The sequence below is a fragment of the Molossus molossus genome, unplaced genomic scaffold (genome assembly GCF_014108415.1).
Source record: "Molossus molossus isolate mMolMol1 unplaced genomic scaffold, mMolMol1.p scaffold_m16_p_1, whole genome shotgun sequence".
NCBI lineage: Eukaryota > Metazoa > Chordata > Mammalia > Chiroptera > Molossidae > Molossus > Molossus molossus.
In genome coordinates this window covers 55269070-55284807 of record NW_023425344.1, presented here as the reverse complement: position 1 = coordinate 55284807, position 15738 = coordinate 55269070, and the positions used below count along the sequence as shown (strand labels likewise).

The following is a 15738-nucleotide window of genomic DNA, read 5'->3' as shown; positions in this document are numbered from 1 at the left end:
ATTGCTTAATGCAACCTTGGTAACTACCAGTCAATAGAATATTTGAATGCTTGTTAGATAAACAGAACCTACAATTGTAAGTTGCATACACATACTGATTTCTGCAGTATTTTTAAAAAATTCATCTGATGTATCACTTATATATAATAGAGGTCATGATTTTGACCTCTATCACCATGGATTAGGTCCCTGTTCCTGAATTTCACATAAATCTTAAGCATACAGCTAGATGAACTTTTACAAAGGTATACACCCATGTAACCATCACCTAGATCAAGATACGGCATATTTCTAGCTCCCAGCAGCCTCCTATTGCCCTTTCCCTGCCAATTACCCACCAAAACTCGTCATGATTCTGACCTCTATCACCATGGATTAGGTCCCTGTTCCTGAATTTCATATAAATGGCATCTTGTTAAATGCATTCTTTTGAGTCTGGCTTCTTTCACTCAACATGAAATTGTGAGATTCACCTATGTTGCTGTGTGAAGCAGCAATGCCTTCATTTTCATGGCTGTGTAGTATTGCAGTGTATGATGCAATAACAATTTATCCATTCTACTGTTTATGGACATTCGTGTTGTTTCCAGTTGAGAGGTATTTGATGATGATTCACTAGGTTTCCTTGGTGATGACTCTAGGAGTTGCCGGGATACACAGAACTGATTGCTCCAAAGATTTTTTTTTTTTTTTTTATCCTCACCTGAGGACATTTTTTTTTTTCCATTTTTTGTTCAGATAGAGTGGGAGGGAGAGAGGAAGAGAGAGAGAGAGAGAGAAACATCGACGTGAAAGGGACACATCAAGTGGCTGCCACCCGCACAACCAACCAGGGCCGGGGACAAACTGCAACCGAGGTACGTGCCCTTAGCAGGAACTGAACCCGGGTCTCTCTGGACCGCAGGCCGATGCTCTAACCACTGAGCAAAACCGGCCAGGGCCAAAACTGTTTTTGTTGTGTCTCCTCTTTTATGCCTTTCAGCCTTGGTTCGTTTGTCTCTGCTATTCAGAACAAGCTTAGAGGTTCTTATAGGAACGTATTATCTATTTACATTTTACTATAAAAATAAGTCAAATGTGTTCTATGCTTGAAAAAGGAAAGTGGTGGTTCACTTTATTTTTTCTTAGGTATTTAGAATCAGAGCCAGCTTTTTCTAGAGTGTACAGCTCTTCCGGGAGTTTGTGGTTCCTGCTACGGAACTGGAAGGAAATCTGCTGTCACGGGCTGAATTTACCCTCCAAATTCACATGCCCACCCCTTGATCTTGGACTTTCAGTTTCCAGAACTGTGAGAAAATAAATTTCTCTTGTATAACCTCCCCTCCCTGGGCTATGGCATGTTGTTATAGTAATCCTAACTAACCAGCGAACTCACAATCTTCCTCCAAGAATTTTCTAAGTGTCAGGAGTTGAGTTTTATAAAACAAGTTTGCTCTTTCTTAATTTTTCATTTTTATCAGATATCAGCAAACCCCAGAGTTCACCAGTGTTTAAATGTGCCACAAACCAGTCCTTCGGTAGCAGGCCATGCAGCCCACGTGTCCTTCCTCTGTCCGGCTGTCCCTTGTGGACATGTCCTGTCCACAAAGCCTGGAAGGCCTCCAGCACCGCTGTGTGGACAGTGCCCTCTGTGGTGAAACCAGGATTTTGCTATTTCCCAAGTTTTCAAAAGTTGCTGTGATTTTGGGGGTAACGGAGGCGTGAGCTCTGGGCAGAGGTGGGGAGAATGGCCCTTTCTCTAATCTTTGCCACACTTTGTCATGCTGGCCCCGTGGCAGCTCTATGTTCAGCGTCTCCTAAAATTCTTTTGAAGATATTTTTATCAGCTTCTGGTGCTTACCACTGACTGTGTCGCCTGGGCTCAAATTCAACCCAAGTGGTGGTTGTGGAAGTATATGTGGTCTCATACCTTCTGTTTCTTTCTTTTTTATCCTCACCCAAGGACATTTTTCCATTCTTTATTTAGATAGAGCGGGAGGGAGAGAGAAGAAGAGAGAGAGAGAGAAACATCAATGTGAAAGGGACACATTGAGTGGCTGCTGCCTGCACGACCCAACCAGGGCCGGGGACAAACTGCAACCGAGGTACGTACCCTTAGTGGGAACCGAACCTGGGACTCTCTGGTCCGCAGGCCGACACTCTAACCAATGAGCTAAACCAGCCAGGGCTAAGTATTATTATTATTTTTAATCCTTACCTGAAAACATACTGAGAGAGAGAGAGAGAAACATCGATCCTTCCACATGTTCCCTGACTCAAACCCGCAACCCAGGTATGTGCCCTGATGGAGAATCAAACTGGGAACCAACATATTTTTAAACAAACAAATAAACAAAATAACCCAGAAGGCAGAAAAATCCCAAGGGAAAAAGTATTGAGGATTTTCATTTTTTTAAGTAAAATATAAGGGGAAGAGGGACATCATAGAAAAATGATGGTAATACTTTATCAATTTAATAAATGCAACTCAGAAACAAGTATTAACACATAGGGTTTTCAGACCTTTCCCTGATTTTTTACAAATAGACCACATTTTATAAAGGTCCACCCTCCCACCCCCTTGCCCCACCCCAGATTTTGCTTTTATTCCCACAAACTGATTTTGGCTGATAGTTTCTGCTCTACAACTGGATTCTTTAAAAAGCACAAAGAAACATTCAAACTAAAGATGGCAATGGATTATTAGCTCTAACCTTAGCAAGAGTACGTGAACTCTGTTTGTTACCAAACATTACAGTAAGTTTACAGCGACCACAAAAGATCATTTGGTTCTCCTTGTTTATGATGACATGTGAAAAGATAATAGTAAGTAGAAACTTTTGCTGTTATTGATACTGACCACAAACACAGGAAAGACAAAAGATGTGTTCATGAGGCATTGCTTAACATACAAAATTCCTTTAGAAATCATTGCATTTGCACTCACTCAGAATTTTCAATCACAAAATATCTCAGTGAAAAAAAAAAAGATTTATAAACCCGGAAGGGTGCATCTAATCTCATTTTACGTACACACCAAAATCTCAAACTGAAATGCTTAAAAATTTATTTTCCTTTATTGATTTTTAGAGCGAGAGGAAGGGAGAGGGAGAGAGAGAAACATCCTGAACCGGGTCAACGCTCAACCACTGAGCCACACCAGCCAGGCAAACTGAAATGCTTTTAAAGTGCACATAGAGCCCGGCTGGTGTGGCTCAGTGGTTGAGCATCTACCCACGCACCAAGAGGTTGCTGGTTTTGATTCCTGGTCAGGGCACATGCCCAGGTTGTGGGCCAAATCCCCAGTGGGGGGCATGCAGGAGGCGGCCAATCGATGTTCTCTCTCAGTGATGTTTCCATCTCTCTCTCCTTCTCCCTCTCTCTCTAAAATCAATAAAGGAAAAGAAAAAAGAAAGTGCACATAGGAGCAGCGCCCTCCCCGAGGTCAAGTTCCCCTTTTCCAGTGGGCAGCAGGGACAGCCTGGCCTGGGTGTTGCTGTCCACTCCTGGGTGACTGCAGCACTGTCAGTGCAGCGTCCCCCAGCATAGTTTCCCCAAGATCTACTCTCCTTTCCAACCATCCTTCTCTTTGGGCTCCCCTCCCCCATCTAATCCTACTCTGCCATCTCCATCTGTATCCATGCCCTAACTGACCACCTCTTCCTGCACGACCAAACCAGGGTGGCCCTCCCTGTCACTAACCCCTCTGTGTTGATTTTACTTTCATTTTGAAATAACTTCAAACTACAGAAGAGTTGCAATAATTGTACAAAGAACTCCCATATACCTTCACCCATATACACCAATTGTACAAATGTTTGCTTTCCTACTCTCCCTTCTTCCATTCTCTCTCTCTCTCTCTCTCTCTCTCTCTCTCTCTCACACACACACACACACACACACACACACACACTTTTCCCCATAACAATTTGAGATTTATTTGTAGAACTCATAATCCTTTACCCTCAAATACTTCATATTTTTATGTATCTTCTCTTACCTAATTATCAAATTCAGAAAATTTAACACTGACATAATACTATTACCTAACACACGGTCCACATTAAAAATTTGCCAGTTGCCCCAATAATATTCTTCATGGCAAATCTCTCCCTTCCCGAGATCACATTTAGTTGTTGTGTCTCTGTAAGCTTCTTTAAACTTTGTCTATTATGACATCTACATTTCTGAAGATTACAGGGCAGTTGTTTTAGAAATGTCCCTCAATTTGGGTTTGTCTGATGATTGCATTCAGGTTATGCCTCCTTAACATAATTAGAACTTTAGAGTTGCTTAGGCTATTTTTACCACAAAACAAAAGGTGAATTTAAAAGTTGTCCTACCCTTCCAACAGACTCCTGTTGCTTCAAAAGTGGCTAATCCCACCGATATGCTAAAAGGAATGCATTTAATAAAATAGCTCACTTTGAAGTATTAGTGACTGAAGACTACACCTGAGCTACAAACCTGATAGGTATCACTACTTTAAAAGAAAAATTTGTTAACCCAAAGAATGTGATTTCTCAAAAAGTCACAAAGGCATATGCTTTTACTTGCCAATGTGGGCTGCTTTTCCCATAGGCAACTATTCATGTTCCAGGGTGAGAAATGATGCAATTTTACCTAGTTACTTTGCAAAAGAACTTCACTATGAAACACTACAGCAGTAGTCTGCTTAATCTATCTTTAGTTTGTCTTAGTTTTCCTCATGTTTAATATCACGTAGCAAGGCCTTCAGGGATTCATTTCAGAGCAGTTAACTCTTGGATTGCAAAAGTTCTAATGTTTGGGGAGAGAAAACCCAGACAAAGCCAGGTTGGTTTTGGACAGTTGGAGCTCCTGCAAGAGCACTGAGAACCTAAGTGAGCAGTGAGTGGGGAGCAGTGATAAAGAAGGGGGTCATTTAACAAAGGCAAGATTCACATCTTTCTCTGTCAAACCTTTCTCTGTCTTCCAGTTTGCCCAAGGTTGGCCCTTTTCTGTTTATGCCCCACTAACCAAAAAGAAAGCAAAACAAACAAACAAACAAACAAAACACAAGCTATTAACAAAAAATAGAATTTCTTAATAAGGATTTCAAGTACAGGTTTTATTTAAGCTTCTCATAAATATCTGTTCTTATAATGAAAAGTTGCTCTGAAGTGAGTGAAGAAAATAGTTCTTCCTTTTTTATCTTTTAATACAGTGCAGCGGTCTCTTTCCATCTGTAGGCAGCATTCCCAACGACCTCACATCTTTATGTTCTTTTTTTTTTTTTTTTTTCCATGTAGAAGCAGCAGTAGCAGCAGCAGCAGAAACTTGTGCCCATAGTTCTTGGGAGGAACAGGTGTAAGACACAGACTCATATGCAAAACCAAAGATCCTATGTTACAGGCAAGATGAGTGGCACAGACAGGAGGTGGTGTTTTACAGGATGGCTAAAGAATGAATGCAGCCTGTGGGCTGTGTTACTTATATTGCACCCTCGGAATACAAGGTTTCTATGTTGAGTAAACTTATGCTTGTGAAGTCTAGGATTTGAGAACATCCATGTAAACTTAATCAGACTTTTGAGCCTGATACCATGTTGAAAGTTTTAGGGGAAGTATATCATTTAAGCTAGTCTCTATATGATGATGATGGGAGAAAGTGAGGTGCTTATCAAGCTAATTTGCGCTGGTTGCTTAAAAAGTTAACATTAAAGCACATTTAGATATTACAATTAAAAAGAATTTTGGGTAATTTGGGTTAGGTAATTTAGTTTATGATGACTTTAATTTATGACCTATAGTCAGGCTTCCCATAACTTTGTTTTGCTTTAATCTTTATAATTTATTTTCTGTTGTTGTTAGAAACCTGATTGGATCTTGAAAGTTCTCATCACAAGGAAAAATAAATATGTAACTATGTATGGTGTCAATGTTAACTGGACTTATTGTGGTGATCATTTTTGCAATATATACAAATACTGACTCATTACATTGTACACCTGAAACTAATGTTATGCCAATTGTACCTGAATAAAAATATAGTAAATGAATAAATAACCACCATTTATATCACTGTCAGAGAGGCTTTAAATAAAGCTTTCAGTTTTCCATAATTTCTTATTAGTCCACTTTGTAAATGTACCTTGCTCTGTAAGTCTTTCACTGACTATAAAAGGGTGTCATTAATGTCTTCATTTAGTTTTTAATGGCCTTGATTATTGAATCGCTCCTCGCTCTAATTTAGAAAAGATTCTTCTGGCATCTCAGTATGGACAGGAATGATTAGAAGCACTCATTTTAGGATTTTATTTGCACAAATATTCTGTGATCATAAAAAGCTAGGCATGAGAATGGTGACGTTGTTGCTCCTATTCTGCAAACTTGAATAACATATTCACCAATATCTTCACTGCTGACAAGGAGAACGGTTTCTAGTCGGTGGTGTTTAAGATACGTTTAAAATTCAATAGTTTTAGTTTGGAAAAAGGACACAAATCTTTTTACAGTCTTTTCTGAGGTGTTAACTTCCTTTGCCTCAGCAGGTTTGGGGCTTCTCTCTTCACTCTGGTTTCCTCGGATGAGCTTCCTCTCCGGAATCTTCTTCTGGGGAAATAGTGATAACGTGGCGTGAGACGGCTGTTTGGCCAAAAAAATGGACGGAACTGAAAACGGTGGTTGCACCTTGGCGGGAGGAAAGGTCTGTTTGGAAATCTAATGTGGACTCTGGGCCTCCGTGTTGGAAAAAAAGGGAAAGTCCGTGCCGGTGTCCTCGTGCTGGGCTGGATCCTTGTCACTGGGTTCCTCGTGGCAGGCGGGGGGGTGAGTGTGAAGATCTGGCAGTCTGTAGGATCCACATTATTTTGTGAGCCTCCGGGCGGGGTAACTACCCTTTGTCCTGTGGGGAGGAAAATGCAAGTCAGGAAGCAGGCCTGATAACAAAAGCAGAAGGGAGATGCTTGGGGCGGAGCAGGGCAGCAAGCTTGGAAGGGAGAAATAGAGAGGTCTCAAAGTGTGTTTGGAAGAACTGCCAGGGTTCGGTGAAATGAAACATGGACTCACCTTATGACTCCACAATTGAACTCTGGGGAGTTTATCCAAGAGAAATGAGTGCATATGTCTACAAAAGGCTAGTTCAAGAATGTTCATAGCAGCCTTATTATATTAGCCTGAACTTGAAAACAATACAAATGTCCATCATTAGGAAAATGTATAAATACACTATGTATTTTCCTACAATGAAATACTACTCAGCAATGAAAAGGAGGAATCTTGAATGCAACAATATTGATGCATCTCACAGATGTTATATTAAGCAAAAGATTCCATCTGTGTAAAGTTCAAGAACAAGCTAAACTAATCTATGGTTTAAAAAAAAGTTAAAAAAATAGTTAGCTTAGGGTTGGGGGTTGGTGCTATTTAGTGGGAAAAGTAACCAGGGAATTCCTTAGATCTTGATCTGGGTGGTTGTTACATAGATACAAAGATAAAGATTATATATACATACACACATACCACACACATGCACCCATATACATTTATATTTATATATACATATATACACACATATATGTATGTATGTATAAAATGTGATCAATCTGTACCTTTAAGATTTGTGCATTTTATAGTCAGAGAAAGACAAGTACCACATAATTGCATTTATATGTGGAATCTAATGAACAAAATAAACTAACAAACAAAATAGAAACAGACTCATAGATACAGAGGACAGACCTCTGTCAGAGGGGAGGGGGTGGGGGGCTGGCTGAAAAAGGTGAAGAGATTACTCAAAAAAAAAAAAAAAAGGCCTTCATAGACAGACAACAGTATGGTGATTAACAGAGGAAAGGGGGTGGGGGGCGGGGGAGGTAGAAGAGGGTAAAGGGGATAAATGGTGATGAAAGAAGACGTGACTTGGGGTGGTGAACACTCAGTACAATATACAGATGATGTGTTGTAGGACTGTACACCTGAAACCTATATCATTGTATTAACCAATGTCGCCTCAATAATTAAATTTTAAAAGATTTGTACATTTTATTGTGTATAAATTATAACAAAATAAAGACAACTAGTTGGAAAAAAGAACTTAATATTAAGAAAATAAAAACAACTACCCCACCCCCACAACAGGCCATTAATCCAAAAGGCCTGCTTCACTTGCCCCAGCAGTGAACCATTCCCCGAGGAGCAAGGGCGCGAACCTCTGCATACAGCAGGGGGACGAGCACTGAGGACCAGGATGACATTAGTTTCTGAAGAAATTTGGATGAAGACCTTCAAGTGTCAAGGTCTTCCCACTAGTTGTATCATCTAGTCTAATTGGCTATAAAAAAGTAAGCTTCCCTTGAGAAAACTATTCCTTCACTCCCTTAGCCATTTACCAAGGTAGGCCAGGAAAGGGCTGCTGAGTGTGAATGATGGGAAAATAAACTCCCCACAGAAGTTGGGAGTACTGAGGCACTTCAAAAGAGCTAGAGTGTCCTCACCATTAGAACAGCCAAGTTCAGGTTTCTTGGGTGTATTGGATATGCTTACTGCCTGCCTGTGTTCACACCCCTTCCAGAAATTCTGTTTCACCCACAACCCCTGGAGAGGTCAGCCCTGCACACCTTTGGCTATGGCTTATTGGATTGCTGTTAGACACTCAACTCATTCATTGGCTGACCATTGACCAGTCAGATTCTTACTTGAGAATTTCCACAAAGAGATCAGTTAGTGGAAGGTGTAAGGCAGGGACTGGAGTGTTAGGTTTGTCCAGTTGAATGTTGAGTAAGCCGAGAAGCCAGTCTTTCCATAGAAAGTATAAAAGAGGGAGAGCCTCTCAAAGAGAAAGAGACAAGAGACCATGTGGTAACAATGAAGATGAAAGTAGCCTTGGTTCCTGACTTTCCGGGCTGGCTGTACTTAAGGGTCTGGGAGAGAATCCTTATAGTAATCCCTCCACCTCCAGTTCTACTCATTTCCTTCAAACTAGCTTGAATGGGTGTCTGTTCTTGAAGGAAATACTGACCCTTTCTCCCAGACCCACAGGGGCTACTGAGTATTGCAATTCTATGACTGAAACTAGATTAAGATATTTCAAACTACGGAAGATGATTAAATCCCACATTGCTCGTTCTTTCCTCCTGTACAATTAGATCAGTCCTGAATATTTGTAATATAAAATCCTTTGGCTGAGGATCCAGTTGCCAGGGGAGAAGCTAGCCTTACTCGTAATCCCCATGTTGACACTTTGCTGTCAGATCAGGTTTAGCTGGGCCTTGAGCTCTGCCATGCAGTGAGCTGCATTCCAGCTGTGCAGACCAACCCCAGTGCTCATCTCTTTTCTTAAAATTTGAGCTACTCTCCAAACCCTCCAGCTGACAGTGGGGCATTAGAGCCTGCCAGGCAGCTTTTTTTCTGACTCTGGGATGTCCAGTAGTTTTCAGTGTTCTCTTCTGGGAATTTCTGAGAGATCAAGGTCAAGATACAAGCTTGTCTCATTAACCAACCTAAGAATGTGGGGAGGATCACATAAAACTATTGTTCTTCCAGCAGCCTAGACACACTGTTACTGTTTCAGGTCACTGGTTGTCTAGCACAAGTGTTCTAAAGTTGGGAGTCATAGAGATTGATTTGGGAAACTGTCCCTCTTCCTTACAAGGTTAAGGCCGTACTTCTGAGTGAGTGGGTTGATACCAATCATGGTCTCCAACTCTGAATACTGCTCATTAACTATTTTGTTTATCTTTGTTCCACTCAATTCCCACTGTCTTCCAAACTTTTTTTTAAAATTGATTTTAGAGAGAGAGGAAGGGGAGAGAGAGAGAGAGAGAGAGAGAGAGAGAGATCGATGAGAGAGAACATCGATTGGCTGCCTCATGCATATCCCCTACTGGGGATTTGGCCCACAACCTAGGCATGTACCCCGATTAGGAATCGAACAGGCAATCTCTTGGTACATGGGTCGATGCTCAACCACTGTGCCACATCAGCTGGGCCTTCCAAACTTTTAATACTCTCCTTATAGCTCCTCCAAAATTCTCATTCTTCATTTATTTGAAGAATTCTCTTCAAAATTCTCTCTACCTTTCTAAGTAGATCATAGCTTCATATTTCAGAGAGAAAAATGTCAGTGATATTCCATGAACTTCTTTGGTTCCTTCTTCTCATTGCAAAGAGAGGTTAGCATACTTTTGACTCTATTTCCCCCCCGCCCCCGGAACACACACACCTACTTAATCCATTGAAATCTGCCTCTGCCTTTTCCATTTTGCAAAAACTACTTTGGCAAAAGTCATTAGTGGTTATGGGCTTTAAAACATTTGGTTCTAGGTGCTTTGAGCACCATTTCCTGCCATCTTTGCCTGGCTTACTTCTTTGCAGATTTCATGTGTCTCATTTCTTCAGGGAGGCTTTAGCCCTGAGGCTGTGTTAAGGCAATATGCAGTGTGTTCCATAGCATCCTATGAGTTCACTTTCATAATGCTCATCAGTCATATGATTGCTCTTCACGGGTTATATTCCCTCCACTGAAATATTTACTTGGCCATTCTGTAGACCTCATTCCCAGCATAGTGCCTACAGTAGACTTGATCGATTGGCAGAAATCTCAGTTTCTATCATTGTTCCTACCTCAGAGATAATGTAATTATTAATCAAATAGTTCTCATTATGTAATATACTGGCATATCACCGAAGGTACTCCATGTTAAAGAAGAGAGGTCTTCTGTAACCTTATGCAGACCAAAGTAAGTCAAATATTTAAATGCAGATTAAAAACATTTTGAGAGGCATAATGTTTAAAAGTATAGGCTCTGGAACCAGGTTTCTTCCATTTCATAACTGTGTGGCCCTAGACAGATTCCTTAACTTCTCTGAGTCTTCTTTTCCTTATCTATAAAATGGAAAAAGTAATACAACTCATCTCATTGGTCTGTTATATTATCTGGAATAAGATACGTAAAGTGCTTAGAACACTCCTGATGCCCAGTGTGCATTAATAGGTGTTAGCTACTATTATTATTAATCTTGAGTGTTATAGAAAGATTCTGTTAGCAGGAGCCCCATTTTCTTGGTTCCATTTGGTTACACTTTTTACATAAAATCTGTGCACTATTGATAGGAGTAAAGGAAACAGATCTTATTGCAACAGGACCTCCATGAAGACAGGGACTATTGACTCTGTTGGTCACTGCTATGTCCCTAGCACCTAGAATAGTCCCTGGCTTAGAGTGCCCAGTACACACTTGATACATTGAATGAATGTCAAGGCAGATGTCGGATTTTCCTCTCTATATATGTTTGTAAAGCTCAGTGAATATTTAATTCCAGTCTTAGAAAATTCACAATAATAACTTACATTTAAAATTAGAGTAAAATAAAAAATTAAGCCAAAATATTGCTTAAAGTTTGGATATCAATTTTAAATGGGTGTATTATAGTCTAGACATAAAACTCATAGCATACCAACAACTAGTACTTTTAAAAAGAGTAAGCATGAGAAGATTTTTTTTAATCTATGTGTATATAATTACCTGTAGTCTGTGGTTATTTGGGCAGACAATAGCTGGGTTGTAGTGAACTAGACTGACTTCAAGAGAAGTAAGTTTCATACTTGATTTATAAGTACGCAGTTCTTCCTTTACATGGCACATGGTGGCTTAGAAAAATTCTCATATGCTTTTGGAATTGAACCAGAGGGAAATATAAATCCTGTGATTAATTTACTCACAACTCAACTCAATTTAATTTTAACTTAGTTAACTACCACTCAATTTTTTTTTTTTTTTTTTTATCCTCACCCGAGGACATTTTTCCATTTTTTTTTGTTCAGGTAGAGTGGGAGGGAGAGAGAAGAACAGAGAGAGAGAGAGAGAAACATCGACGTGAAAGGAACACATCCAGTGGCTGCCACCCGCACAACCGACCAGGGCCGGGGACAAACTGCAACCGAGGTATGCGCCCTTAGTGGGAACCGAACCCGGATCTCTCAGGACCGCAGGCCGACGCTCTAACCGCTGAGCCAAACCGGCCAGGGCTACCACTCAGTTCTTCGTGTAGGCTCACCAAATGACTGACTGTTTTGGCCAAATCTCTGATTTTACAGGTAAATAATTTGGAGCCCAGGCCTGTTTCAATTCTGTGCTCTAAATCAGCCACTTTCACCAGTGTGGCCCGCTAGTTAGGTGCTGGTCGGACGCAGACAGAAAGGCGGGCGAGCTCAGGAAGCGCACACGGCGAACACGTGGGTCAGTGCCCCGGGTCATGTACCGATTGCTGTAAGTATTATTCCAAGGTGTCAGAGAAAGAGATTGCCATTTGAAATGATGTGTCTAAGAAAGCCTTCGTGAAGGCAACGCTGTAATAACATTTAAGCATCGGCGGTGACGCAGAGCCGCAGTGAACAGGGGACCCGGAGAGGGAGCACCCCGGCCTGCAGGGAGAGGGGGGCGAGGAGGGCTGTGTGAGTGAGCGAGCAGCTGGAAGCCCTGCGGCCAGGACAGCGTGGAGCCACTTCTGCGGATTTCAGTGTCGGTCTGAGGGACCTGGGGAAGAGTGGTTCAAGTCCAGGACTCTCACATTTTAATTGGTGTTTTCTGCATGTGTAAAAAAACCTCTATTCTCATTATGACCTGTTTAGCTACACATCACGTTTCCTGACAAATGGTTCAATTTCTGGAAAGTAAGTGTCAGGTGGCTAGTTCTGTTTTATGGTTCCTCCTTTAGATGTCACTTTTAGCAAGTGATACTTGGGGGCCTTGGTTTAAGAAGAGATTGGGGCGAGGGTTACTGGTAATCTCTACTTCCTTGCCCTCTGATCACCAGAATTCATGCAGAGTTTGGACAGGGTGAGCTCTGGTGGTCTCTCCACCAGCTCTAAGGTCTCTCTGCCCCTCTCTGCTGTTCTGAGCTTTGGGGGATGGAAGCAGAGAACTTGTTGGGGGCTGAACAGCTTCTGGCTGGGCCCCTGCAAAGCCCCCAGAGGCATGTGAAGGTAGAAGGATTCAGTTTGACTCCTGGGTCTCCACTCCCTGAACTGTATCTAGTTCTGAAGCTAAGGGGACTGACGTCTCCCAGGTCTCCCAGAATCTCCTTCCTCTCTCTTTCCCATTCTTCCTCCTGCCCATCCTTCTCTTTCATTTCCTCAGGGGTTGTAAGCCACGTCTAAGGCTCAGGCCACTGGAAATTCCATAGTGGAGGAAGGAAAAAAGAATAGGGACAGTGGAGAAATGGAATCTAATATAATCCTTAAGAAAGAAATCTATGCTCACCTGAGTGGCACCAAAACACAGCTTAAGAGATATGATTAATTAAAGCAACTAAAAAAGAGAGACTAAACACCCACCGTGTGCAAATTACCATGCTTCTGGGGGTAGAAAGGGGTGGGCATCACTGTAATCCAGGGTGGTGAATGGTCAGCGTCAGAACCATGGTGACTGGTGTTCGTATAGTGTTTTAAGCTCGAATTGTTTTTTTGCATGATGGCTCATTTGGTCCTCACAGCCCCCATAACAAAGCATATTACTAGTACCGTCACTTCATATATGAAGAGACTGATATCGGAGAGGTTAAGTATGTCTGAAGTCACAGAGCTAGAGCTGAGACTAAGACTGAGGTCTCCAGATGATAAAATTCAGCCTCCTATTCTTTAACTACACAGGCTGGTGGAAGCTGACATAAATATTTTCAATTTATGGACATGTATAAACATGGACCCAAATTTCATATTTTCACACAACTTACTGATTGATTAGTGGGCCCATGGTAGAATAAACACAAAACACTTACCTTCTGCCACAGTTACCACCAACCAGCAGGCCAATAGCCAGTAGGAGAAGCAGTGCCTGTGAGCCATAGCTTCTACCCTGAGCAGTGGCTACTGGAACCCAGCGGAGATTTAAAAGGGAGTTGGTGAGTCACCAGCACCCTGAGTCAGGTAATTTGCATTTGCATAATAGACCACAGTGGTCAGGGCCTGTGGTGTGAGGGTAAGAAATCAGCAAGGAAATACCAGAAAGTATTTCTCAACCAGAAGTTTTTTGTAATGACAGCCAAGCCTCATTCACTTGTCCTTGGAGTCAGACTGTGCACAAAAATGCCTTCACTATTCTTTTTTTTAAAAAAAATATGGTTTTATTGATTTTTTAGCGAGAGAAGAAGGGAGAGAGAGAGAGAAACATCAGTGTGAGAGAGAAACATCAATCGGCTGCCTCCTGCAGGCCCCCCCACTGGGGATTGAGCCAGAAACCCAGGCAAGTGCCCTGACCAGGAATCGAACCAGGACCTCTCAGTCCATGGGATGATGCTCAGTCTACTGAGTCACATTGGTCAGGCCTTCATTATTCTTTTAATTTCCTCATATCTTCTCTCCTGTTTGTACCTTTTCTTTACTTTTGTATATGAGTCTCCCTCCATAAGAGAAAGAATCTGTCTGGGAAATAGTCAACCCTGCTTCCCTCTGTGGAGCTTACTTACTTAAAAAATCCAAACAGGATGGGGAGGGCATTATCTAAAGGCATGATCCAGGCAGTTTAAAGAGGCTGTTCATAGGGTTTGATAAGAGTTTATGGCTTCTTCTGCTCTGCTTTTGTGCAGGAGCCCAAGGCAGCAGAGTCAGAAAATTATCTCCTCTAATAGCCGTCATGGTCACTGTCAAAACAAACACAAACATTTTGGGGGATTAACTTAGCGAGTTATCTTCCAGTGCTCCTTCTTGTGCACCAAATTACAATAAGATGGACATGGTACATCTATACCCAGTTTTTTTCCTGAGAGGACTGTCTGTCAGCTGCTGGGGGAGTGGGAGGGGATAGTCACAAGTGATTAAGAGCATGGACCTTGACCAGTCAGAAATGAAGGAGGCACTAACTGAAATAAAGAATAATTTACAGGGAATCAATAGTAGAGTAGGTGAAGCCAAGAAGCAAACCATTGATTTGGAATACATGGAAGCAAAATACACCCATTCAAAACAGCAAAAAGAAAAAAGAATCCAAAAAAATGAGGATAGTATAAGGAGCCTGTGGGACAACTTCAAGTGTACCAACATTCACATCACGGGAGTGCCAGAAGGAGAAGAAAGAGGGCAAGAAATTGAAAACCTATTTGAAAAAATAATGACAGAAAACGTCCCTAACTTGGTGAAGGAAACAGACACACAAGTCCAGGAAGCCCAGAGAGTCCCAAACAAGATGAACCCAAAGAGGTCCACACCAAGACACATCATCATCAAAATGCAAAAGGTTAAAGACAAAGAGAGAATCTTATTTATTTATTTTTATCCTCACCCAAGGACATTTTTTGCATTTATCTTCTGATAGAGTGGGAGGGAGAGAGGGGGGAAGAGAGAGAGAAACATCAATGTGAGAGAGACACATCAACTGGTTGCCACCCACACAACCCAACCAGGGCAGGGGACAAACTGAAACCCAGGTACATGCCCTTAGGGGGAACCGAACCCGGGACTCTCCAGTCTGCGGGCCAATGCTCTAACCACTGAGCAAACCAGCCAGGGCCAAAGAGAGAATCTTAAAAGCAACAAGAGAAAAGCAGTTAGTTACCTACAAGAGAGCTTCCATAAGACTGTCTGCTGATTTCTCAAAAGAAACTTTGCAGGCCAGAAGGGAGTGGCAAGAAATATTTAAAGTGATGAAAAGCAAGAACCTACAACCAAGATTACTCTATCCTGCAAAGCCATCATTTAGATACTATGGCCATATAAAGAAAAAGCTAAAGGAGTTCATCACCACCAAACCAGTATTATATGAAATGTTGACAGGTCTCCTTGAAGAAGAAGATTAAAAAATAT

At 41.6% G+C, this 15738-nt stretch overlaps 1 protein-coding gene across 2 annotated transcripts; it reads right to left on the bottom strand.

The window, feature by feature from the left end:
- Positions 1-6434: 6434 nt before the first annotated feature.
- On the bottom strand, positions 6435-13785 carry ODAPH (odontogenesis associated phosphoprotein). 2 transcript variants are annotated; one of them, XM_036261029.1, is made up of 3 exons: positions 13719-13785; positions 6711-6843; positions 6435-6566 (listed from the first exon to the last, which is right to left on the bottom strand). In XM_036261029.1, the coding sequence occupies exons 1-3, from the start codon at positions 13783-13785 to the stop codon at positions 6449-6451; spliced, it is 318 nt and encodes a 105-aa protein (XP_036116922.1). In that variant the 3' UTR covers positions 6435-6448. The 2 variants fall into 2 exon arrangements, with proteins under 2 accessions (XP_036116922.1, XP_036116912.1); XM_036261019.1 differs by having other exon boundaries at positions 6435-6843.
- Between the last annotated feature and the right edge of the window lie 1953 nt (positions 13786-15738).